Source organism: Motacilla alba, chromosome 15, assembly GCF_015832195.1.
Source record: "Motacilla alba alba isolate MOTALB_02 chromosome 15, Motacilla_alba_V1.0_pri, whole genome shotgun sequence".
Classification (NCBI taxonomy): domain Eukaryota; kingdom Metazoa; phylum Chordata; class Aves; order Passeriformes; family Motacillidae; genus Motacilla; species Motacilla alba.
Genome location: NC_052030.1, coordinates 147,054 through 173,610, shown reverse-complemented (window position 1 = coordinate 173,610; position 26,557 = coordinate 147,054). Strand labels below are relative to the sequence as shown.

Here is a 26,557-nt window from a genome sequence, read left to right as displayed (position 1 = left end):
GGTCAAACCATCATGAGATGATCCAACTGTGCTGATAAAACATTTCCTGAGTTTGTTTATCTTAAAGAAAATAACTAGGTTTGGATGGAAGATCTGAGTGACAAAAAATAACTTCAGGGTGAAGTTGCTGAAAAAATGACACTGCGTCACAGATTCTTTTTTTCGCCTCCCAAGAACTTCCCAGCTTCCTGATAGTCCTAGCTCAGGCTAGGGACTGTCTCCAGAGCTGTGTACTGACAGAGTGCTGACAGCTGTTTCCTACAGTACTTCTGCTCCTCACACCATCTCTTGACTGCCAGACTGATCAGTTTCCTGCAAACCATGACATTCCAGGGAATATATTACACATCTGTGAAGTTCCCCTCATTCTCTCCCACCAAGGCAGTCAGCTCTTCATGTGGATGTCAGATTCCTATAAGGCAGAAGGGCAGCCCAAGGTTCTTGTGCACCTAGCACTTGTCTAGAGCTAAAGCTAGGAGAGATGAATGCCTTCAGAGACAACATAAGACATTTGATCCATGGTGGCATTCCCAGCAAATGCTAGAGGAGCAGTTATCTAGTCACCACTGAGAGATGCTTTGATGGGAATGACTGGCAAAGCCCTGCTCTCTCCGTAGCACTACCTGTGCGTGTTCTGTACTAGATGTGGTGATACATCTGTTCATCTCTTCATTGCTACCACAGCTCAATCTACTTGGATGCTGCTTCAATGAGACACCCAAGAGATTTCCATAAGCTTTTCATTAGGAGAGTATGTTTTTGGTTGCTTTCAAGTTGCCAGACTGAAATTACCTGAACTACCCATGTCAGGCACACATCCATCAGCCTGGGTTAAACAGACACTCTTGAGTTGGACCAAACCCACAAGAAACACAGTCCACATATTTCAAATAATGAGACAGGAAAAACTATTTATTCATAAAAAGAATTGTACTAGTTAATTACCTTGTTAAAAAGCCTGCACACCTTCTTACATTGGTCAAAGACACTAAAAACATCAGTTACAGCTCAGAGCAGAAAGCCTCTGGGCTTAGGTCCTTTGCAGCATCCCTGTGGAAAACCATCCAAGCTTGACCAAACTATCAATTTCTGGCAATGAGTTCATGCCATCCATAACTCTTTCAAGTTTGTGAGGAAAAGTCTTGTAAGACACCGCAATCGCTCATTTTCTACCATCTTCTCGTAGGCTCTTCTGCCTTTCTTTCCTGCCAAGGCACAGAGTGTTTTCTGCAGTAGCACTGAGGTGGTGACACGATGCTGTAACAGCTGTGACATTTTTTTCATGTTATTAATTCATTAATCAAACCTGGGCTCAGGACACTGGGAGCCTGACTGGCAGTAGAAGATCCTCCCTGTTCACCATTCTGCTGACAATTCACTCCAAGGTGTCTCCCTGCTCTCAATCACCCTTTCCACTCTTCTGCAAACTCATTTACGAAGTAATTCCTGACAACCAGTGTCTCACTGAGAATGGTACCTAGACTGAAATAATGAACTTAAATCCATGATGTGACATTCCCTGAAAACAAAGCATCGAGAGATTGACGCCTGGTACTACAGAAAAGGTCTCTGAGCTGCTATGCCAGTACCTTCCACACATGTTTAGGTGCTCATCTTTGAACATCTTGCTCTGCATGTCTTGTAAGGACTGATACACAGACTCTTCATAAAACTACTGTTCCAGAGAAGAACTGCAGGATTTAGACTTCCCAACACAGGAGAAAAAGACACTTCCATGAAGAGAGGTCCAACTTCATGATACTTACATTTAGTCAGCAAATTGCTCTGCTACTTGATGCAAACGATGGAGAAGCTGGGCAGATGTGCCTATGAACATAATAAACCGGGCTGCCCCAGGTCATACAGGGAATAGCTCCTTACTAGGAGAAGCCAGGAGGAAAACACTTCCTTCTAAACGTTTGACTTCAGGGTTGTGTTCTTGGATTGTATTGAATTGACATGGAGATACAACTCTTGCCCAAGAAAAGGAATGCTTCTGATGCTTTTTGACATAGCTCTTCTCTGTGAGTGAGACTGGCATGCTCTGTCTAAAGGAGAACACTCCATGTTGGAGGCAGCAGCATTCTGCACTCATGGCAGAAGTTCCCATTCTGTACTGGGAGACAATGAGAACTCATCACACCGCAGAGGCAGCATATGGCATGACATGAAAGAATGAACCAAAAAGCTGTGAGGCAACATGACTTCCAGCCCATTAAAGGAAGCTGCTTTGAAATTCTTTCAACAAACTCAGGGCAATGGAAAAGAGGTCCATGCCAATCTGGTTACTGGGGCTTGCAACTGCACCCAATCTTCTTAGAAGTACCAAGGTGAATGCTCAGTAGAACAGCACTGACCTAGAACTTCAGCAGCTTCCATCATGAGGTAGACAGAGGACTTTGCATCCAAAGGCAATGCCATTTTTTCCTTCCAGAAAAACAAAGGATAAAGGCAGGACCAGTTAACACCTCAGGATTACTGGTGATGTCTCAGATTTATTTTTCACTGCCTGATAATTTCACTCTGACACTGAAAACCTAATTTCTACAATGCAAATTTTTACATTTCTTCACCTACATAAACACAGAATAAAGCTACAGTTCACTTGGGAGGCCTTACAGGTGTGTGAAAAAGACATTTTGTTGCACTCATGGCACTTGTCTGGCGCAGAATCTAGTACTTACCACTATGATGACTCCGGCATTAAGTATTGGCTTAGCAGGCTAACTTCTTAAAAAATAGGGAGAAAAAGAACAATTGTCGACTCAAGACCCACACAGGTGTAGAAGTAGTTACCTTCAACTTGCAGAACAAGAGGCTATGGCCTCGACTCCAGTGGAAAGAGGCTTAACAAAATGCTGTGCCAGAGTAAGGACCCAGCAAACACTACATGGGACTGCATGGGAACTCACACCGCAGATTTTGAACAGCACGGAATCAAAAGACTAGTTTTACAAGAGGACTTGGGGATTATTTCAGAGTAAGAAACTTGGCCTTAGGGTTAACGAAGAGCAGTACAGTTTGCCCCAAGCTCCACTTGTACAGGCTTGTACAGGCTGCACAAACCACCAACCCACAGGTCATTTATGAGGAAAGTTACATGCACCAGAGCAAACTGCTGCCTTCTACTGCATTGGAGACTTCAAAAATGAGGGGGTACTGCCTGTGACACCTGAGCAGCCAGACTTGTTTTGCTTATCACTGTAAGATGCAGAGATCCTGGGACTGAAGAGAAACTCAGGGAAACGGTGCTGGTAGCAGAAGAAAAAAACCAAAAACAAAAAGGGAGGTTGTCTGTCATAACCAGTATAACTGAAAGATCTGGAACTATTTAAACAAAGTTTAGGTAGAGAGTTTCCAAGGAAAAAAGGCTGCCAAAAAGAGGACAAAGGTGAATTGCCAGTGGGAAGACTTTCATTTCTAACGTACTGAGAAATTCAGCACTTTGCAGCAGTGGGACACAGGCCAAACAAGCCTGTTATGTCTCCATCCACAGACAGAGAGGTTCCTATCAAAGCATGGCTCTGCCAGGGCAAAGGCAGAGCCGTGATGTAATCTAAATGCTGCTTTGCAAAAGGTGAATTCATTTCATTACACCTTGGGCCAATGTCTGGCAGCTGAGAGAGCCATTAAATGAAGGTATAAATCCTTCAAGACTTGGGCAAGAGAGACCAAAGAGCAGAAGTCAGGAACATGTCTGAAACCTACTGCAGAACAGCTAGGGAAAGTGTAAGAATTAAATTTTCACTTCACTTTTGTCAAATTGATCACCACCAAATAGTGAGATGGTAATGAGCAATTTCCTGCCTGGGCTGGCCAAATGAAATAGAACTGCATTGTACTGGTCTTCTATGAAGGGCCAGATGGAAAGGACTGGCATCCAGACAGCCCATCCACAGAACAGATCAGATCCCGTAGGAGCAGCAGGAAGGTATTCAACTGCTCTGTCCACAGCACTGCAGTACTCAGACAATGTTGTCAATCTCTCCAACACCAGGAAAGAAACATTGGTTCCTCCCTGAAGGTAAGGCGACGAGACAAAATTCCTGGTAGGCACAGAGACACTCTGATTACCTAAGAGGACAAGGTTGATAGGATGCATAAGTTCAGGCTCATGTTCCTCAGCAACATATACTTGGATAATTACCTTGCCTTTACACTGATAGGATTTATATTGCTTTTGAACATCTGCTGCTGACATTGACTACAATGTAACAAAATAAAAGGTGAGCACAACAGATGATGCTACAATCTGTAATAGACTCATTGATTGTCAAAAACCTAATACACTTAAACACAGTTCTCGACAGTAATTTTCCTAATTCTTTCATGCAGTTCAATGTCCTGCTGTGCACAGCTTTTCAGAGATAAGGATTAAAACAGCCACTGCACACACATGCACAGTGATTTTCTGATGCCTTCACAAAGCGTTTTCTCTAACACACAGAGAAATCCCTGCCAGGAGGAATGATACAACTTGCTGGCCTGAACAGGCCAAACTGCGGGTAAACAGAACTAAGTGCTGCTCTGGGAAGTGAAGTTCTCAGGCCAAAGCTGCAGACTTGTTAGCTCAGGCTCATACACAACTGGGGATGGGGGTCATACAACTCAAATATGAAACTCAGGTTTTAGCCATTTACCAGTCATGAGTAACAGATTTATGTAACACCACATGCCTTGGAGCCCACAGTATCATGGAATGGTTTGGGATGGAAAGGATCTTAAAATTCATTTTGTTCTATCCCCTGCCATGGGCAGGGAAACCTTCTACTAGGCCACGTTGCTTCAAAAGCCCTGTCCAACCTGGCCTTGCACACTTTGAGGGATGGAACAGCAACAGCTTCTATGGGCACCCCGTGCCAGAGCCTCGCCACTCTCCCACAAAGTTCTTATTATTCCAATAACCCTGCCCTCTGGCAGTGGGAATCCATTACCCCTTGTCCAAACTCCCTCTCCAGCTCCGTTGGAGCCCCCTGAGGTACTGAAAGGCTGCAGCAAGGTCAGCCTGGATGCTTCTCTTCCCCAGGCTGAATAATCCCAACTCCCATAACCTTCTTTTTTTCTCCTCTAATGAATTAGATTATATTGTTGGAAAACTATCAGACAAAATTAAAGTGCTTATCTTTTTTTTTTTTTTTTAACAAAACCTGTACCTTTTCCCTTTGGTGCCATATAAATAAAGTATCAAATAAAATATCAAATAATGTTTATCCTTTTTAAATGTGCAATCTTACATGTTTTTTTCTTGCTGGACATTCTTCAAGAAGAAATATACCACAATAATTTCTGCACAGACTGAATTCCTTCAGATTTTGGATATTAAGTTCAGATTCCTATTATCCAAGACACAGCCATGCTGCTTCAGTGTCCATTTCAGAAGAACGATTGGAGTAGTTTTTCCATCGGACAAGTCAGATGCTGAGACAAGTACTCCTAGTCTTCAGGGCTCCCGCGTTCAGGCTGCATTTCGCGGGGGGAGGGGGGGGGAATGATGGGTGCAGGACAGAGGTAGGACAGCCCCTGAGCTCAATCCTTTCACATTTCAAGATGAACGAAAAGCACAGAATTGAAGCAAGAATATTTATGATTTTATACACCCTTTACATTAATGTTTTTTGGTAAGTGCGGGCAGGAGCTTTTCCTCGGTAACTTCGCAGAGCCTTCACCAGCGCAGCAGGACCGGCACCGGCCGAAATCCGAGCGGAACCTTCATAAGAGATCAGCGGCGGGATCCTTCCATCCAGATGGGTCCTGGAGCCACTCCCGCTCCCGATGGGAGCAGCGGGCCTCACCCGCTCCACCCCGGCACCCGGCAGTCACTGCCACCTGGTGCCCTCCGCGCACGCCGCCGGCACCGCGGCGATCGGGCCCCCCAGCTCCGGAGAGCCCGGCAAAGGTCACAGGGGGCTCCCGCTCCAAGGCCACCTCAGGGCGTAGCCCGGCCCCAGCACAGCCGCTTCCCCGCCCCAGGAGGCCGCGACGCTAAGGCGCTCGGCTGCCGCCGGGACGGAGCCTGAGGAACGCAGGGGGTCCCGCGCAGGGGGTCCCGCGCCGGGCCCCGCAGCGGCCGCGCGCGCCGCACTCACCCACATGCGCCGCTCCCACCCGGCCGCGCGCGCCCGTCATGCGGCAGCGCAGAGCGCGCATTGGCCGCGCCGAGGCACTTGCGTCACGTGCCTCTTCTTGACCAATGGGGGGCAGCCGCGTAGCTCCGCCCCGCGGGAGCAGTTGCGGTGTCGGGTGCGATCCCAGCGCGTCGGAGACAAAGCAGGCCTGCACCGCACCCGCACCCGCACCCGCACCGCCGCACCCGCACCGCATCCGCACCGCATCCGCACCGCCGCACCCGCACCGCCGCACCCGCACCGCCGCAAGGGGGCGGCGGGGCGCGGCACAGCGAAGCGCAGCGCCGGCTGCGCACCCGCAGGGGCCGTGACCGGCAGGGGGCGGGGCGGGCTCGAGGCGCGCGCGGCCGCCGGTGCATGCGGCGCGGGCCCAGGCCCAGGCCCTGGCCCAGGCCCGATGGCGGCCGCTGCTGCCATGTCCCTGGGTAATTACAGCAGCCTGAACCGGGCCCAGCTTACCTTCGAATACCTGCACACTAACTCGTGAGTACCGGCTGGGGTGGGGCGGGCCCGCGGCACCCGGCCTGCTTGGGACCCCGGCTCAGTGCGATGGGCCTGGCCAAAGCCACGAGGGCCGGTGGGGCTGAGCGGGTCCCTGCCCCCGGCCCGGGCGCCTCGTGGTCCTTCCGGCGACCGGCTTTTGTACCGCGGGCAGGTCCGCGGGTCACGGAAAGCCGGTGCGTGGGGACGAGGCTCCGGGAGGAACGGGGAGGCCCCTTGGGCAACAAAGCCCGCATGGTCGGACCTCTGTGGAACAGTGTGTGTGCGTTGTCGTGCCGGCCACCATCCCTCTGCAGCATCTGGCTTTGTGACTGAGTGTTTTGCAGGTTTATTTTTAACAGGATTATGATACTCTTTTTCCAGTCAGATTTTTGTGTGTCGCCAGTGAATCCCCCAAAATAACACCTCTTGAGAAGAGGCAAAGCCATTATTTAAGACAAGTTTCTTGTGGGCGCATGTCTAGAAAATGAGGAGCACTATCAGGGAGCAGCACTTAAGCAGGGTCAGGTGCCCATCAACACTTGCCTGCTCCTGAGCCTTGTAATGGCATGTATAGAGGAGATGGAAGAGCTCGTTCTGCCTGAACTGGAAGAACTCTGTGGAACCACTTGGCATTGCTTCATTTTGATCAGCTGGTCACTGGTGTAAGATTGTCTGCTGATGGTCTGTAGAAGAATTGACTTACTGTTATCCATCAATAGAAGAATAAATAAAGTGCAGGTTTATCTTTTTGTTTCCCTTTTCAACATGTGAAGGATCACAGTGGTCTACAGCAGTCTAAAGAAGGCACAGAAACATGGGCAACTTGGTTTCAAAGGATTTTTTTCTGGTTCTGTTGGTAATGAGATACATCTGCAGAGCAATGCAAGAGCAGTTAAGACTAATCTAGCATATGCCAAGACCATTACAATCCATTTTCATAATCTGGAAAGTAATGGGCTTTGAACAGGGAAATGAACCTAGTAATGGCTCTGTGTCACATTTGGGTCTGCTCCTTAGCTTGGCTGGTGGCCGCTGCATATGGAGTGAACAATCTGGCGCCTGAAGATGGACAATACTGAGTCATGTTGTGGTGCTGTTGTTGATTTGTGAAATTCTCAAATCCAGCTCCAGAAGACAATCTGTTTTTATGGATAAGAAGACTGTGCAGATGATGGCAGTGCTTCTTCAGCAGCTTGTGTTTGCCTGCAAAGTTCTAGAACTCTGTCCATCTTCATGAGAAGATAAAGCCTGTGCTAAAGACTGAGTTGTTGCTGCTGCTCTCAAGTATATTAAAGCTACTTCGTGTTGCCATTGTGCTTACGCTGCTGTCTGCTTGTGGTGTGCTGCATGTCTGCAGTGATACCTGCATTACCGAATTCTTGGAAAGAGCTGGAAGCCAGAGCTTGGATAAGCCAAAGCCAGAGTTCCTTGTCCATCGTGAGCAAAGAGCCTTTTGAGGTTATGGGAATCAGTGCATGAGTGAAATGCTTCCCTAAGAATGGCAATGGAAGTAATGGAAGTCATTATAAAAACAAAGAAAGCAGCAAACTGACCCATAAAAAACAACCTCTCCTCCTCCTCCAGGAAAAAAATGAGCAAAAACAAAACCCCGAGCTAATTCCCAAATCAACCCAAGGCCAGTACAGAGATTTTGATAGAGGGGACTGGTCTCCTCTGGACTGCTCTCTTGTTGAGGAAGACCATCCATCTGGCTGGTCCAGCTGAAATATATCCATCTGGATATATTCTAGTTCAGTGCTATGTGTATTCTCATAAGCAAGGAGGTGGAAATTCTTTAAATTCTTTGAATTGCAGTGAAAGACCAACCATCTGGCTGCTAGGGTGCAGAAGAAAACCATGCTTTAAAACAAAAAAATTCCCCCTTTTTAAGACATTCTTTCAGAAAAGTTTCCGTATGTCTGACTCAGAGCACTCAGTCTGAAGTGCTTTACAGTAGACAGTTGATCAGGTCCCTGAGCTTGAAGGACCTTCAGCAGATCTTTCCAGTAGTAGCTCAATGCTTACATGTCTCATGGCACATGGAGTTGAGCCTCCAGCATCTACACGAATAGATTCAGTTGCCATATTTTTAAAAATTAAAAATATCGCTGTGCTTTTCCAACTGCTTTACTTGATGAATAGTTGAGTGGAGGCAGACTTTTTAGTAAGTTCTGTAGTAATGAGACAGAGGTCAATGGCTTTAACCCAAGAGTGTAGATTCACACTAGATAGAAGGAAGACGTTCTTCCCTGTGTGGGTGGGGAGGCCCTGGAACAGGATGCCCAGAGAAGCTGTGGCTGCCCCATCCCTCAAAGTGTCCAAGGCCGGGTTGGATAGGGCTTGGAGCAACCTGGCCTAGTGGAAGGTGTTCCTGCCCATGGCTGGAAGTTGGACTAGATTACCTTTAAAGGTCTTTTTCAACCCTTATGTTGCTATGTTAAAGTTCTTTTAAATCTTAGAATGAAAATCAGTGTGCATAAGCACATGAAAATTACATGGGCATTGTTTTATGACTTTCCAGCGTCACCTGCTTGCCTTTGCGTTGGTTTTCCTTAACAATTAAATGCTGTTACATTAAGATACTTCCAAAGTTATTCTTCGAGATGATGCCAAAAATATAAGAGAGACCAGCCAATTCATATTTGCATATTTTGAATATTTATAATAAAAAATTGAATTATTTTGTTAATATTCACGGTCCTGTAATTGTCTTCTAGCAGCAGGTAGCCTTTAGCTTGCAACTTGTGTGTTGTTGTGTAACTAGAATTGTCTTGGTGAAGGTTACTCGAATAGACTTTAAGATGACTAAATGATGGACTTGAGGAAAACTAGTAATAACAGACCAACAATATTTCCTACCTGCCGCCCCTAATTCCCTCTTCTTCTTGTGCTTTTTGTCTATTTTGGCCTGAAACAGAGTGCATTATTTAGGGAATGGCTGTTTTCCTGATGCATGTACCAAAATAAAACATTTTCCCAGATGTGCCCTCCTTCAGAAGAAAAGTGAAGTCTTAAGTCTCTCATTAGTAATTAGGCACTTGTCTGACCTGTCTGGAGTCCCCCTAGGCTCAAGAAAGAGGTTCCTGTAGGAACTTCTCACAAAACAAGTTTTTCTTCCCTTGGGACATTACTCCAAATGATTCTTCGTAGAGGTGTTTGAAGTTAGTTGTCTTTTAGAGCCATCTAACTTGACCTTTTGTCACCTATGTTTCAGTAAATTGCCAATGTTGCACTCCCCTTTTAGATTCCTTATCAAGCCTCCAGTTCTGCATGGAGCTGGCTCAAATGGAAGGTGCACATTGTGGGATGATCCAGGCCAGTCTTTGTCTACCCAGATGAGCTGTTGTTGACACTATAGATTTTGATACTACTTTCCTCCCTTCTATATGTTGTTTCACCCATTATATGGCAGTGATAGTTGTATTTTGGATACTCTGATGCAGGTTGTTTTTGCCTCTGGTGATGCCTATCTGAAATAAGCTCGCCATGTTTGCAGGTTACTAGCCAGCTCTGATAGGCTTTATTTTGCCAACAGTTTGTCTTGTTTTTTTAAAGTTGTGCTGCAAGTGAAATAATCCCAAACTTTTTTGAGGAGGTGAGAGAAATGGTCACTGGTTGATTATGATGGATGTGAAATATTTCAGGCGCTTTTGACTGTAAGGCAAGACCAATGGGTTTGTTTGAGATCAGGCCAAAGCGCTTCATCTGACTTAAGTTAGGTATTGACAAGTGTGTTCAAATTCATAAATTGAATGGAAGACATTTACAGTATATATTCATTTCTGTTAGTGATAAATAGCTGGAGTGAATTTCATTGGCTTGTAGCAAGGTTTCCCTTTGCTTGTGTCAGCACAAGAAGCTGCGGTTTTGGGAGATGGTCAGGATCAGTGTGTCGGGCTATGTGGAGATGTTTTGTTTTCCCTTTCTTGTCATCTATAGCTGTGCTATCATTTGTTTCGTTCCAGCATCTTTCTTTGGAAATCCTTATTTGCATCTTCTCTATGAAGTATTCCTAAAATTGTGGAGTAAAAAGTGCTCATAAAGCATTGTTACTAGTGCTAAAGCATGCATTTGCTTATGGCTTACTTCTTAAGTAAACTTCGGTGATGTTGACCTGTGGAGATGAATAGACACTTGTAAACTCAAGAGAACACTTGAAATCTGTAATCATCTTACATATCTACTCACTCACCTCCCCAGTGGAACAGGGAGGTGAAGGGTACAAGGCTAAAACCCATGGGCTGAGAAAGAACATTTCAAATATTGGAGTGAAGAAACATAAGATAATAATAGGAAAAAGAGAGAGAGGAATAAACCCCAACAGTCAAGTGATGCTCAGTACAATTGCTCAGCACCCACTGACCCATGCCCTGCCTGTCCCCCAAGAGTGGTTGGCCCCTCTTGGCCAGCTCCCCTGGTTTGCAGACTGAGCAGAACATTCTGTGGTACGGAATATTCCTCTGGCTGGTTTGGGTCAGCTGCCCTGACCATGCTCCCCTCCAGCTTCTGGTATAGCTGACTAGTGCAGGACACTGAAAAGTCCTTGACTTAGGGTATGCGTGGCTTGGCACCAGACATCGGTGTGTTATCAACATTATACCCACACTAAATCCAAAATACAACTCTTAACACCTACTGAGAAGAAAGTTAATGTATCCCTGCTGAAACCAGGACAGCAGGAAATCCTGTTCAAAGGAAGGAATACCAAGATAGTGTTTCTATGGGAGCTTTCTGATTGGGTAGATAGTCTTCCAAACACTGTTCCTGTTGGGTCTTGTCTCTGCAGGAGAGTGGAGATACGGAAATCTCTGTTCCCATGGTTTTAGTGGTAACTTTAAAGCATGCTGTGTTTTCCTCTGACTGGAGCTGTGTTGATAGGTTCAGTGTGATCACCCTGAAGATGGCTATGAAAGTGTGTTTTGTGGTTATTAACAGTGTGGACAGCTATATATTTTATGTGTGGGAAGTGCCTATGCCTCTGTTCTTGGAAGGCTGAAAATATGAAGAAATATATTCTTTCTGGTTACCTGTTGGCTGTATGTGAGGGTTTTGTGCAAACTGAAACTTGTTGATAAAACCGGTTTCTGAGGTCTTGGTCTCTTCACTGAACAACCTAGAGGAGTAACAAATTCCATCTACTGTTTCTCCACATCTTTGCTGTTAACCTTATGGTGGATGTGGTTCATCTATGTTTGAAAAAGTTGTTGGATTTTGAAGTTAGGTTGCCAGCTTGTGCATGAAGTGGAGATACAGCATTTATGTCAACAGACAATGTATTACAATGATTTTTATTAGCTGCTTAAGTTTTTCTCACCATCTGTTTCAATGTTGAGGCATATAACTAATGGCTTCCAAATGGGAGCTGCTTAAAAGAGGTGGCAGTTAAGAGGCTGGAAACTAAACATGGTCTCTTGAGATTGTGCTGAAGTGTTAGCTGGGTTCATTATTTTCGTGTTAATTTGGGAAGGTGGCGTGGTACAGTGGTGTCAGAAGACTTTCCCTGGATTAGTAGCAGCTGCACCTGCTGGATGTTAGCCAGGATCTGGAAGCATTTTTCTGTCACAAACAACTTCTGCAATGGGACTGTGTGCATGGGGGAGACTCACCTTGTTCATAACGTTGTTCGTGTCTTGTTGCCCAGAGCGGCTGTGGCTACTGCATCCCCAGAAGTGTTCAAGGCCAGGTTGGACAGGGCTTGGAGCAAGGTGTCCCTACCCATGGCAAGAGGCTTGGAAATAAATTAGCTTTAAGGTCCCTTCCAACTCATACTGTTCTGTGATTCTATGATAATCCTCATCTGGCCATATTTACTTATAGTCAGTATTTAGTTGCTGTGAAAAGACCTGTCACTGTACTGTATAAGGACTTCCATGAACTGTTGACTGGGTCATAGGCTGGTTCATTGGATCATCATGTTCTCTATCATGTCTGTGTAGCTGGGATATGTTTTAGACCATAGTGAGCTGCAATTTGGGGCAGACTGGCTGCTGCATGGCTGCCTCTGGCAGACACTAAATCACTCGTTCCTAGTCTGCTGTCAGCCAGACCGTGGCATTGTACCCATTTGACTGGATGTGTTTAAAATGTAGTTGAGATTCTCGTTTATTTAAAGGTGTCTCTTTTTTTTTAAGTGTTGGTGTAACTCTGCTGATTTCTGTTTCATTGCAGAACTACCCATGAGTTCTTGTTTGGTGCCCTTGCTGAACTTGTAGATAACGCCAGGTATGTACCTGAAACTGCTTAATTCACAAAGTATCTTTGGTTAAGATTTAATTTACCTATGTATTAGTTGATCTTAAGCAATTTTCACTTCTAGTAGATTTTACAAGAAAATAGAATTTTAATTTAGTATGAGTATTTCACTTGCTTCTCTTTCATTGCCACATCAACCCCCTAAAAGAAAATAATTATTCTTGGAAAGACAGGTTTGAATGACTCCTGGAGCAACTCATATTGGAAAGAAAATTGATAGCAGACACAAGAGAGATTTAAAGAAAAAACTAGTCTGCCTTTTTGTGTAAAGAAATTGCTAAAATAAATATTACAGGAGCTGTGACTCTTCTGGTATCTAAAAAAATCATAGTATCAAACATGACAATGAAAATCAAATCAGAAGCACGATGCTGAAAAATAGAGCCAGAACTGCTAAAGGAATTTTGACATTTCGGGAGATACGGTCTTTGGAAATTGCAGGTGTTGGGCCACCTGTCTCACTTGTGTGTGGAAGGAATTCCTGCTATAGAAGCCTCTCCCAAGCCTTGCGTGCTTTTGTCTTGAGCTAGAGGAAGTACTGTCATGAAGCACTATGGAAGTATTTTGGGATTGTTTTCTTTCAAATGTGATTTGTCACAGTGTGCGTTTTGTGATGTAAGGAGCTGAAACTGGGGTATTTTTGAGTTGGAAAGCTTCTGTTTAGAGAATCAGCTCTGTCTGTGTGTTCGTGTGCACGCGCATGCAAGCTGGTGCTGTGTTCATGGTTGCAACAAGATAAGAAAAAGTAGGGTCTTTGGGGGTGGTTTTCCCTTCAGCTGTTGGTTCCCCTCTGGCTATAGAGAGGTTGTCTTCTGGGAAGAAGTAGCTAGGCTGGGCTGGAGGTACAAAACTGAAACAAAGTGGCTGTGTCATTTGTCAAGGGGGGTTTTGCTACAGCTCTATAGTGCCACGCCTCTAGTCAGCAAACCAAGGTTGGTTTGGGAAGAGGGCAGTAGTGCTGTACATGCTGTACTTTCAAATGCAGAGGAGGATGCAGTGTGTGAAGGGCCTCACTTCAGTGATCTTGTAGTGACAGTTTCTTGTAACGATCTTGAATGTATTGGAATGAAGCTTTATGTGGAGTTACTAAATCCTTTGTAGGCAGCTCAACAGAAAAACTATAGGTGTTGTTTGTTTTGTACAGGAGGGAGCTCGGAAGTGTATACTCATTTGATTTCCAGCCCCAGAATGACTTTTGTTAGAATGCCAGTGGTACTTCCTGTCACCAGAACTGTTTGTGTGCTAGCAATGTCTTATGCTGGAGTTTAGGTTCAAATAGACAAAATGTAGGACAATATTTTCTGTCACTGATGACTGTGGGGCCTCTGTGGACTTTGATCTATGCAGCCAGTTATTTTGGAAATGCTTGTGTATGCCTGGATTTTTAACTTCATTTCTGTTTAACATTTGGATATCAATTGTGGTTTTATTTCTTTGTAGAGATGCAGATGCCACGAGAATAGACATTTATACTGGTAAGTCACTCATGCTGCTTCCTTGCATGTCAGCAACTAAGTCAGTAGTTAACTTGGATTTAGGCTGCAAATGTCTGTTGTCCTTGATTAAATAAGAGCGAGGATGCTTATGCCCAATCCTGGGGTCAGTACTGAGCCCCAAGACAAGAAAGATATTGAGGGGCTGGAGCATGTCCAGAGAAGGGTAAGGGAGCTGAAGAAGGTGCTGAAGCACAAGTCCGATGAGAGGCAGCTAAGGAAGCTGGGGAGCTCAGCCTGGAGAAAAGGAGGTTTGTGGGGGGACCTTCTTGCTCCTACAACTTCCTGATAGGAGAGTGCAGTCAGGTAGGGATTGGGCTCTTCTCCCAGGTAACAAGTGACAGGAACAAGAGAAAACAGCCACGAGTTGTGCCAGCAGAAGTTTAGATTGGATATTAGGGAAAATTTCTTCACTGAAAGTGTAGTCAGACTCTGGAACGTGCTGTCCAGGGCATTGGGGGAGTCATTATCTACCCATATTTAAAAAATGTGTAGATCTGGTGTTTAGGGACATGATTTAGTGAACTCAGGTGTGTTAGGTTTCTGGTTGGACTTGATGATCTTAAGGGTCTTTTCCAACCTGAATAATTCTATTGTTCTACTGTTTCTTCTGTGCCATAGTGCCTGTTGTCTTTCAAAAAGGAGTACCTTTACAAATATCTTGGGGAAGCAATTAAGTCAGCCTTCACCTGGGGTCAGGTGAAGTGAGTTGCTCTTTGTAGTGGATGCTAAGAACTCCACTGACAGAATACAGTTTTGTAGTGAGGAAGTTCTTAATCATTCTGTAACAAAAATCTGGTGCTCTTTCTTGCAGCTTAGCCATATTGTAGGTTTAAAAGTCCTATTTGTTGTGTTACTTTTGTTTTTAACACCGATCCCATTTTATGGAACTTTTAACTTCTGCTTATGGGAGCAGTGAATAACTCTTCTCTTGCAGAGCAACGAGACGACCTACGAGGTGGATTCATGCTGTGTTTTTTGGATGATGGAACAGGAATGGATTCAAGTAAGTGACAGAAGGTTACACCTGCATATGCAAGCTGAGGTTTCATGTTATGGTTTAAGTTGAATTAACAGCTTAGTTCCATTGAAAAGGACATGTTCTATGCCTGTATACATGTTTCTGCCTCTCAGAATTATATTACATCATATTACATATCAAGCCATTTACCTCTTCCATTGCAGAAAACTAATTTGGTCAAAAGAAAATAGTTTTGCTGCATTAGAGAGTTGGGTCAGCCTGGCTTGAAGTTTCCCAGTACACTGAAGTTGGCCTTGGGGCTGAAGGGAGAACAGTGGAGCAGGAAGGGGAACAAGCATAAGGTTTGATGGCGTAAGCCTTTTCCCCATCTGGCTGCCAGATGATCAGTGTATCTCAGCTCTAACCAGAAGGTGTGCCATGGCAGAAATTAAGGTTCTGCTTTGAAAACAGTTTGCCATTGTTTCATCATGGACATTGTGTTTGAGATCAATACTCGACAATATAAAACCTTAATAATATGAAAATATAGCAAATGTATTTCTGCCTTGTAAGAATTGCTGTAAATTGGTGTTCTATCTAGCAGGAGAAAGCTAAAAGCTTTTCTGCTTTACTTTAGCATCAATGAGCAACACTGTCAACCCACCTTTGAGTCTTGAGGACTGGTAAGTCGACCTGTGAGGAGTTCCATACAGGGCAGAAAAATTGGGTGAAATTGGGAGGTGAATTTGGAGAAGACAAAGGAAATGGGTAAATAAGCAACAACTAACATTTTTGCACTGATTCCTCAGTACTTAAGTTCCTCTTGTGATATTTTCATAGTTCAATCCCAGCTGGCAACTCAGCTCTACACAGCTGCTTATTCCATCTCCACTGGGGTGGTGGAGAGAATCAGAAGGGTAAAATATGAAAACTTAATGGGTTGAAATAAAGACAGTTCAAGTGGGAATACAAAAGCTGTGCATGCAAGCACAGCAAACCAAGGAATTCATTCCCCACTTCCTGTGGGCAGGCAATTGTTCAGCCATCCCCAGGAGAGCAGGCCTCTGTCATGTAAAATAGTGACTTGGGAAGGAGAATGCTGCAAGGCGACAGGAATGCTGCAAGGGGACATGTGCCCCTCTTCCTCCTACTTCCGCAGCTTTATCTGGTGAGCACCACACCATGTTGCATGAGGCTTGGAGCAGACTGGTCTAGTGGAAAGGGTCCTTGTCCATGGCATGGGGTGGAACCAGATGGTCTTCAAGGCCCGTTCTAATCCAAACCATTCTGGGATCTTATGATACTGTCTGGAATCCCTTGGGTCAGTTGGGATCAGCCATCCCAGACTTGTCCCCTCCCAACTCCTTGTGCAACCCAGCCTGCTTGCTGGTGGTGCAGTTTGAGAAGCAGAAAGAACCTTGATGCTATGTGAGCTGTGTTCAGCACTAATGAAAACCCTATATTAGCAACACTCTTCTCTAAAATACAGTCCTATGCAAGTTAGCATGGAGAGATTGAGCTCTATCCAAGCCCAAACCCGTAGAGATATGAAGCATTTCATTCAATTTAATTTGTGCTTTGATACACAGATTTGTGACTTCCATAAGGGAATTTGTTTTGAAATCTAGGTACCTTCTGTATATTCTTTGGAATACAATTAAGGATGCTAAACGGGTCTCCCAAGAGTACATTTCTGCCATCAGTTTAGCTGAAGGAAACAGTAAAGCCCCATCCCTAAAAACAAGCTCTGAGGTTGAAGTGTGGCCTTCTGATAGTCCTTAGGATCAGGGACAGGAAAATACGACCTTCTCTGCCTGTGTTGAAAACTTTGTGTTTCTTTGGAAGGTGCCAGATGTCTGTTCTAATGCCACAGAATTTTATGGCAGCTTTTATGCAGTTATTGCTTCTGTAGTGCTGGTTTTATGACAAAATGGGATTTAAGTATTGCCTATTGTCTTGGTTTAAGACAATTTAAGGGGCATGGTCTGAAATGAGTTATAGCCTCTTAGTTTTAACCAATCCCTTTCCACAGGAAATAAATGTGTAAAAAATAAGGGAAAAAGTAACAGTTTACTAACAAGCAAAACAGCAACAGGTACAAACTAACAGTAAATAATCACTAGATACAAAATTGCTGAATGTCATGGACTCCCTGGGAACAAAGAGAAACTCAAAATGCCAGTGACGCCTTTCCCCAAGATGACTCTTGCCATGGGCAAACATGTGTGGGGAGACAAAGGGAGGGCAGCCCTCCCTCTTATCTCTGTGGTGGCAGCAGCTCCGTCGGTGTATGCGACTGACACGCTCTGGCGGCTGGTACTCGGTCAAGGACTAGAACCTGTGGAAGGACTTCACCTTCCTCTTGGCAGAGGATGGCAGGGCAGCCAGCTAAGGTGGCTCAGACTGTGTGACTTTTTGTGTCAACTGGCTGCTGCTGGCAGCTGCAGGGACTGGAGCCTCTTCACTCCTCCTAGCACCTTGCTACAGACAGCTGCAGACAGATGTTGCAAAATTCACTCCAAAGCAGTTTTTGATTATGACATGCGGGGGTCCCATTTTGTAGCAACAGTTGCTAATGTTGTGAGCACAGAAAATCTACCTGAATCAACCCCCACCTCTGGAGGTCAGAGAGAAAGAGAGGAAAAAAAACCGCAAAGCAGAGCCTCTGCCTTGGGCAAAAGCTATGAGGGAGAGACGAAGCCTTGACTTTAAAGAGCTTGACACTCGCCTGCCCCCATCCCTAACCCTGTGTTTCTGATTCTGGCTGCTGGGTCTTAAAAGAGACTTTCAATTTTGAGCACAGATGGATATGAAATACAATAATATTTGGGTTACCTAGGATGGCTATTAAGTGGCTTCTTTTAATCTTTCAGCTAAATGTTGAAGAATTTTATCCTGATAGCCTGAAATGCTCAGTAAAGAAGATTAGGAGATACTGTGCGTTGCAGGGGTGTTTCACAGCACTGTGCATTGTATATAGTAAATACCATGTAATTCAGATCCTTTGACTGTCTTGATGCTTGACCAAGGATAGCCAGGTGGAAGCTCTGTGTGCTGTACCATTTGCCTGTCAGCATGGACAGAAGCAGCTAAAGAGAGTCTTTCATTCAAACTCACTGCATGGGGCTCTCTGGTTCCATCCCTGGCTGTAGGGATATGAGCCTTAATTTCTCATAATGCAGGGTCTACCAGTTTTAAAGATATCCTGAAGATCTCCTATCTGACTTTAAGAGATGTCAGCAGAAAACTTTTTATTGGACTTTTCTTCCTCAATACAGACTTTGCTTCGACAGAAATCATGGATCTTGGGAGTGTTTTGTTTTTGTGCGTGATAACTTCAATTAAAAATTGGTTTTATTGTACATAAAGCTGACATGTTAAAAAGAATAACTCCATGACTTGCTGTAGTGCTGTTGTAGCCCATGCTAGCATGGGATCTTCCCAAGTCAACTGAAAGGATGGCTTGGAAGGCTGGATGGGGCACCGTCTGGGGATGATGAGTGAATAAACCCAGTTGCATCTGGGCACTTTTAAACAGCGGGAAGAGCTGAAGGGCTCAAGTTAACTGTTCCAGTAACAGTTTGTGTTACTCTGTCTTGTTGCTGTTCTCTTTGGTCTTGTTCTGTCTTGGGCAATTCTAGATTTGTCTGGCAGGCTCTGAGAATGGAAGGGTGTAGTGAGGCAGTTGGTCAGATTTGAGTGCTCTGCTTGATGGCTTCGGATTAGCAAGCCAAATGACAACTCCTCATTTCTAAAAATTAGGGGTGTTTGACAAGTGATTCCTGCTGCAGTTGCATTCAGTACTCACTGCATTGGCTCTCTTAATGATCACTCTGGGCTGCGTGGTCTTAAGATCAAAATACATTTGTGCTCAAGCTAGAAACATCTCACATTGTAGTCATGAGTTATCATAAGGTCCAAGGATTCAGTGATGTTACAGGACAGCTCTTTTCAAAGGGACCATCATGTCCTGCAGAGAGGTATCAGAATTATAGAATCTTCTGAGTTGGAAGGGTGGGATTTTGGGGTGTCTTTTGCCTGAGAGAGTTGTCCAAATGCTCCTGGGGCTCTGTCAGGCTTGAGACCATGACCACTGCCCTGGGGAGTTTGTTCCAGGGCCTGACCACCTTTTTGGTGAAGAACCTTTTTCTAATTTCCAATATTAATAAATATATTATTATCCAGTAAAAATACCCTCTGCCCCCAACACAGAATAATAGTACTTGTCCAAAACTTTGGCTCTTTTGTAAGGAACTGCATAGGAGTCGATAGAAAACCAAACGATAGATCTCATGCAGCACATCACATTTCTCATACTATCAGTGAAATCACTACTCAGGCTTGAAATTTTACCTAATGCCTGGCTCTGCAAGTGCTGCATGAATTTAAAGAATCAAAATACAGGTTGAATGATTCAATGAATCAACTTGTAGGTTGAGAAAGTATAACAACTAGTTTAGGAAGTGACTGTAGTTTTATTCTTAAGCAATTGAAGAAAACAAGTCTCTACCTGGCGTTTTCATCACAGAAGTGCTCAGGTTGGAAAGTGCCTCAAAGATCATTTGTTCCAGCCTTTCATGGGAAAGGGAATAGATGCTTTAGCACTCTGTCTTTCCAGTGATGAAGGACTCCATCACACACCTGGGGAGGTTGTTCTAGTGATTGATTAAATGACTGATTGATCTCTAAAAAATTTCTTACTTATTTTAAGGCGAAACCTCTCCCAGTACAACTTGTATCTATTGCCTCTTTTTCACCCTTTCCTCCTAGGGAAGGGTAGCCTTTGTAGCTATCCTTCAAGTACTGTAATACTATGATGAGATTCCTCCTGGGCCCTCTCTTCTCAAGGAAGGAGACCTAGTTCTTCTCATAGGGCAGTTTCTGCAGCCCTCTGATCATCTCCTTTACACCCTGTTCAGTTTGTCTACATCTTTCCTGAATTGAGGAGACAGAACTGGACACAGTACAGCAGGTGGGGCCTGACAAACACAAAGTTGAGTGGGCTAATCACATTTCCATCTCTTTGGCAATGTCCCTGTGGATACAGTCCAGGATCGTGTTTGCATCAGTTGCTGTTGTGGGACACTGCTGGATCATACTCAGCTCGTTGTCCACCAGGACCCTTCCAGCAAGGCTGTTCCTCCCAACCTGCAGATTCCAGTCTGTGCTGGGCTCTTGGGTTATGTAATCCTGGGCGCAGGACTTCACAGTTCCCTTGAACTTCAGACACAATCTTGCATGCCCACAATTTCAGGCGGTCCAGGTGTCTAAGAAAGCATTCCAGCATTCCATCCCCCATCAACAAAGCTGGTGAGGATTCAAAAGCACCCCACTGTCCAGATCCTGTATGGAGATGTTGAGCAATGTGGGGCACAGCAGCGGTCCCTGGGGTCTCTGCTTGTGACAGCCTGCCAGCTGGAGTGAAAACCATTGATGATCACTTCTGAGCATGACCCGTGAGCCAGTTCCCTACTTGTTTTGTATACCACTTGCCTGGTCTGTGTTTCCCCAGTTTGTCCAGGAAGAGGCTGTGTTAAACTGTGTCCAACACTTTGTCGAAGTCCAGCCAAACAACACCCACTACTCTCTCCATAAGGACAGAAAGTGCTGCCTTGTAGAAAGTGACCAAATCAGTCAGGTGTGACTTGCCTTTGTAAATCTCTGCAGACTTAGCCCAGTTACCTGCCTTGTCTGGCTCTAATAAATTTTAAGAGGGCTTGTTCTGTTGGTTTTTGAGAGATTGAAGCAAATATGTCAGGTCTTGCTTTTTTTTCAACTGTATTTTTGAAGTTTGGAAGCTGAAAACAGCTTTTGTTTTAATGGAAGCAGTTAGTTAAGTAGTAATGTGTTGGTTGCTTTCTTAGTATTCTAGTATTTAGTATTTGCTGTTTAGTATTTGCTTTATTTGTATTTAAAAAAACTGTTTTTCCAAGGCTCACAATGGTGAGGAACAATGTTTAACTGGAACTCCAACTCCTATTTTAGAGTGTGTACACACTTCTGTGTGTGGACAGTGACTCTTGGGGGCCACTTTCAGGGGAGCAGTCTACACAATTCTCAGGAGAAAATGTCTCTTTAACCTTGTTTAAGGTTAAATCTAAACATTGCTGTTTCTTCTAAAGTTAACAGATTTTTAAAACAAATTATAGGAACATGTATCAAAGTGGTTTGTCAGTCACTGTTTCCAGTCATTGCCCCATGTGGAGTTGGTGTCCTGTGTTTGTTACAGTGACAAAGGACCTCGAAGCTTTTCCCTTGTTCCCCTATCCTCAGGAAAGTTCAACTTGGCTTTACGCTAATTTCCCCCACGTAATGAATTAAATCCTGCCATCTTGACCATCTTGGTTGAATTTCTTCAGCTTGTTTTTTCTCTTCTTTGTTTTGCAAAGATCTCCCTTATCTATTTTTCTTGCTGCAGAGTTTGGCTTCTTTAAATCCAGTAACTCTGAGGCGCAACAAAACAAAAATAGTGTGATTAAAATAGCCTTAAGTGGAAACACCCTCCAGAGCCTATAAAGAGCTGGAAAAAAAAAAAAGTGTCTTGATTCTTGGGAGGATATAAATATTAAATCTCGTGTCTTGATTCTTGGGAGGATATAAATATTAAATCTCTTCTAAAGACAGCCTGGAGAAGAGGTGCTACCTCACATTCCCCTCTGCTCAGCATCACCTTCGTCCCTCTGACCTGAAAGAGGAGTCATAATAGGGTGGTTTCAGACATCCAGCATTGAGTGATAAACCATCTGGTTACCTTTCCTGAGAGGGGAAATGCTTTGGATAATTACTCTTTATCCTTCTTAGGCTTTCTGAAAGTTTCTTAAAAATAGTTACTGAAAAATGTTTGTGGAGCAAAAAGGTTCCAATAGTCCTTCTCTTTTTAATATCCCATATCTACTTTCCTTACCAGGCTTTAAAAATAACACAATAATAGTAGTTAGAGTAATAATAATTGGATGATCATCATAATCATCATCATCACCAACATCCTTACCCAGACCTTAAATAAAAGACATTCCAGTGTTTTCTTTCTTTGGCTAGAAAGTATTACAGTAGACTGAAGGGAAGGCAGAAGTGCCCTTATCCAGTCCAAAGCTGTTTCTGGAATAGCTGTGGAGTTCCATTGAGAACAATTGCAGTTGAGGCAGCAAGGTGTTTGCACAGTTGTTCTCCTGTATTTGTGTCTTTAAACCTGAATATAGTTTCAACTGAAAATGATGTTCTGACACCAGCTCAGTGACGTCATGTCAGACCCAATGGTGTTAGTACTGAATATTTTACTGTAAAACTGGTCAATGCTGATAGGCCTGTGTGTCTCCTGCATGCTGAAATCTAGCTTGTCCATGGGCTCAGCCTCCCCACAGTTGGCTGGTGGGGTAAGTGATGTCTTGTGCTCCCTTATAGCTTGTGTATGCATTTGTTTTTAGCCCTCACAGTAAGGCACTTTGTGTTCCTTGTCTCTGGAATTAAACTTTATTTCTCCCAGTAAACTCTGGTGAAATGATTACTATCTCTTGGGGGAAGGGAAAGGAATCATTCTGTCCTAGGGATGATGTTAAAAGTCTATCCCTTGAACAATAGAAAGGCTGGAACTAAAATTGACAGACTCTCTCAGCTGTAAAGCCATTGTGTCCTTTCATTTTGTCCTGTGCTAATGAAATCCTCTGCTAATTGCTGTAGGACCTGTTTGTGTTGACTTTCTCCCCAGCTGTCCTGCTGCCAGAGGTCCAGCAATCTGCTGCCAAAGTTAGCTTGCGTCCTATTAGTGCTTTAATTAACCAGAGTGTTCAGTTCAGCACTGTGAAGAAATAGCAGTGTTTATTCTGGATTCCTGACCTTTTTAATAGTCCTGACTTACGCTCTTGTGCCAGTGCTCTCAAGTGTGTGGTGTCAGTGGGACAACAGACCCACTGCATCCTAAGGTCTTAATTAATAAGAATTGACAACTGTGATGGACACAATAGATAATTTTTGTGGATTTTTTTTTTTTTCAAAAAGAAACATCTTCATGCAGTTCAGATGGGACAGTGAACTAGACTGAAACCTAAAACTCTTTCTGTCAGCATCATGGCACCTGTACAAATCTTCTGGTAACATCAATGCCCTCAAGCAGCATGTGCCTCACAGGGCTCTGTGGTACAGCTTCAGGATGCAGCTTCAGCTTGGGCTTCTGGCCTCTTTTCTGGCCTATTTCCAGTGTGAAGGAGTTACCTTCCTTCTTTATCTAAAAAATGTCTCTGTGTGTGTCTGTACACTGAAATAAACCTTTTCTGTTCCCTGTCTCTTGTTGCAGATGAAGCTGCCAGTGTTATCCAGTTTGGTAAATCAGCCAAGCGATCACCTGAGTCCACTCAAATCGGGCAGTATGGGAACGGCTTGAAATCGTAGGTACAACAAGAGCCAGCCTCCTGAGGTTGGGGAGGTCATGATCCAGGTGATCGATGTACTTTTTGCTCAGAGGTGTACAGCTTTTTTCCCAGAAAAAAAAAAAAAAAAAAAAAAAAGCAGATGAACTCAAAGATCTCCTGGTTTGGTAGACAGGAGCTCTCTCAACATCTGCTGTAGTTATGCAGTGGCCAAGAAAGCTCTGTACAGCTGACAGCAGTGATTTGGGACTATGTTTGCATAAGGCAGAGGGTGCAGGTAAGAGCTTGGGGGAAATAATGGAAGAGCTTGGGGAAAATAATGGAAGAGCTGGAAACAAAATGGTCATCTACCCTGTTACAGTCAGGCAGTAAAATTTGAGCAAAGTAGTGCTTCAGCCTCCCAACAGGAAAGTTATCTGGTGCAAGGCAGATGGACTTAAACCATTTCTTTTTGTTCTTAAACCAAACAAATGCAGGGAGAAGGAGAATGATGGAAACAGTGAGAGGAGGGGTAGGATTAAGTGCAGAGGAGCACATGTGGGAAAGGAATCCTGCTGGTTGGAGTGGATTTGCTGGATTTGCTGGGAAAGAGGAAGAAGTTTGCTGTGTCTTTGGAAAAGTTACAGGGTTTTGTGACTTACTCCGTCTGTTCTGCTTTATGCTCACCCATGTGGCTTGATTATACGCATCCTATTGGGAAATCAGTGGGACTCAGTAACCTGGGGGGAAAAATTAGGGGATCTTGAGACACTGTCGGTTCAGCTGCAGTGCAGGACAGATCCCAGATCCTGACTGTATGCTTCCAGGACATGTCTCTGTCCTTTCTTAACCTTGAGCAAGAGGTGTACTTCATTACATCAGAGAAATGCTGCCTGAAGCCCCAGCATATGCAAAAGGTAGGTTGTGGAATTGCTGTGGTAGGGACTTAAGGCAGTCTGAAGGGAAATGTGCTGATATAACACCAATACTTCTTTCAATGCAATGCTAATTGTTACCTCTTAAGGTGTTTTGGTTGAGCTTGGTAACAGGATAACTTGGTAGAGAAGATGCAAAGACAGTCTTTGGGATAGGAGAGTGGGGAGAAAGAAGGAACTTGTGACAACAAGCTGCTTGCTAAGCTGCCTTAGCTGAAGTGTCAGTAAGGCTTTAGTTAGGTTAGGAAATGAATTTTCTGTCTCCGGACTGCTGCACTTGATTCTGGGTACAGTGAAATGAGGAATGTGCTTGCTTTCTCATTGACATTTCTGCTCAGAGATTTGAAGGTTATTGTCACATCTCACCTCAGTTGTCTTTTAATTTTTTTTTAAATTTTTGTTTAAACTTTCTACATAGTATGAGTCTGCAATGCTGTGCACCTTTTAATTGTGACTGGTGTTAAATGTTTTGAAACATTGTGAAAATGCCCAGACTGATATGCCTTCTGAAAGGAATGAGATGTTTAGAGAGAAATGATAGTTCAGCCGTTCTGCCTAACCTGGTTTTGGCATCTCATAACTGAACATAATGGGAAGAAAGCTCAGTAATGTGGTCTGTGTTCTGAACAGTATGGTGCATCAGGTGTAACACACAGTTTGACCTCTGCCTACAGGGGTTCAATGCGCATTGGGAAGGATTTTATCCTGTTCACAAAGAAAGATAACACCATGACTTGCCTCCTCTTATCACGGACGTTCCATGAGGAAGAAGGCATCGACGAGGTTTGCGTGTGCTTCTTGTAATGAGCTGATATAATGAATGCTGCCTCATCTGAACTTGCCCAGCTCTCACAGAAGAGTCTGTGTCAGGGCTGTTTGCGGCTTTAGTGGGATCAGTGTATGGTTTTCTTTTGGCATTATGCTGTAGGGCCTCTACAAAGTCAACACTTTTTTTTCCTTTTGGTTTTAATTCTAATTTGGAAGTCTCTAGAGTAGAGCAAGTTTGAAGGGCTTATTTCAGTCACTTAAAGGTGTGCTTATGCTAAGTTCAGGACATGCCCAAACATCTTGCATTTTCCTTTTCCCACAAAATTTCAGTTTGAGATGTATTTAATTTTACTGCGCTGATTTGATTTTGTGTAGAGAATTAAAGGTGTTTGAAGTTGCTACCCATGGGTCATTAGCTGCAGATGTATCTTCCTACAGATATTTTTGATTTTTAATAAAAAGTCAGTGTAGTTTCACCTATGAAAAACTTGTATCTTTTAATAGATAACTCAGGCATTGTTGTTCCAGGCAAGGTTGATAATTTAAATTTGCACTGGGGTGGTATCTCAGAAAGCACCTTCTAGTATGAGGGAGGGGTTGAAGGGACCTGTGCAGAGAAGCTCTGGGGGGCAGTGCATAGTGGTAGCCAGCTCATGACTGAAGCAGGTTGAGAAGAGTAAAGTAAGTATAATTCCCACACCAGCTCTGGCTACTTTTTTGGCTTGACCACAATTCTGGAATGGGATTTGTGTCCTTGATCTGCAGCTGCAGTTTATAATTCTATCTATATTTTTACTCAAAATGGCAGAAACCACCTTGCTAGCATCCTTAAAAAAATCAGAGGCTGAGATCAGGATAAATATGAGTGAAGAATATCTGAGTTCAAGAGAAGAATTAAGCCAGAGTGTTTTTTTGGTTTTTTTTTGTGTTATGAAAGTTGCTACATGAGAAGGGGAAGAAAGCCATTGAGTGTGTGAGTAGCCAGTACCATACATGCGACTTGGGAATGGTTCACTCTGAGACTGGTATTTTAAGAAGGCAACTCAGAGGCTGGCAAAGAGGGTCTGTGAGCATTTGACAGACATGCAAACTGCTGAAGAGCCGGAAGGGGCTCTGATGGTGACTTAGGGGGCTATCAGGAGAGGAAAGTCGCTGGACCATGACCTGCAGGAGGGGCTGACTGGAGTGGGAGAGGCTG

The 26,557-nt window shown here is 44.1% G+C and overlaps 1 protein-coding gene and 1 long non-coding RNA gene across 7 annotated transcripts in view; one reads left to right on the top strand and one right to left on the bottom strand.

The window, feature by feature from the left end:
• Window positions 1-894: 894 nt before the first annotated feature.
• Window positions 895-6,013, bottom strand: LOC119707659. The gene is made up of 2 exons (XR_005258803.1): window positions 5,235-6,013; window positions 895-2,427 (listed from the first exon to the last, which is right to left on the bottom strand). It is a non-coding gene; the product is annotated as an uncharacterized LOC119707659 (long non-coding RNA).
• Window positions 6,014-6,327: 314 nt separating this feature from the next.
• MORC2 (MORC family CW-type zinc finger 2) overlaps window positions 6,328-26,557 on the top strand; it is a 50,058-nt gene continuing 29,828 nt past the window's right edge. For 2 of the 6 annotated variants that reach the window (XM_038152174.1, XM_038152175.1), the window contains exons 1-6: window positions 6,515-6,608; window positions 12,777-12,830; window positions 14,301-14,335; window positions 15,291-15,359; window positions 23,605-23,695; window positions 25,266-25,374. In XM_038152174.1, the coding sequence (XP_038008102.1) occupies window positions 6,523-6,608; window positions 12,777-12,830; window positions 14,301-14,335; window positions 15,291-15,359; window positions 23,605-23,695; window positions 25,266-25,374 (444 nt within the window). In that variant the 5' untranslated portion in view covers window positions 6,515-6,522. Of the gene's footprint in view, window positions 6,609-12,776; window positions 12,831-14,300; window positions 14,336-15,290; window positions 15,360-23,604; window positions 23,746-24,498; window positions 24,574-25,265; window positions 25,375-26,557 lie in introns of those variants that run through there. The other 4 variants (XM_038152172.1, XM_038152176.1, XM_038152177.1 and 1 more) reach the window with 4 other exon arrangements.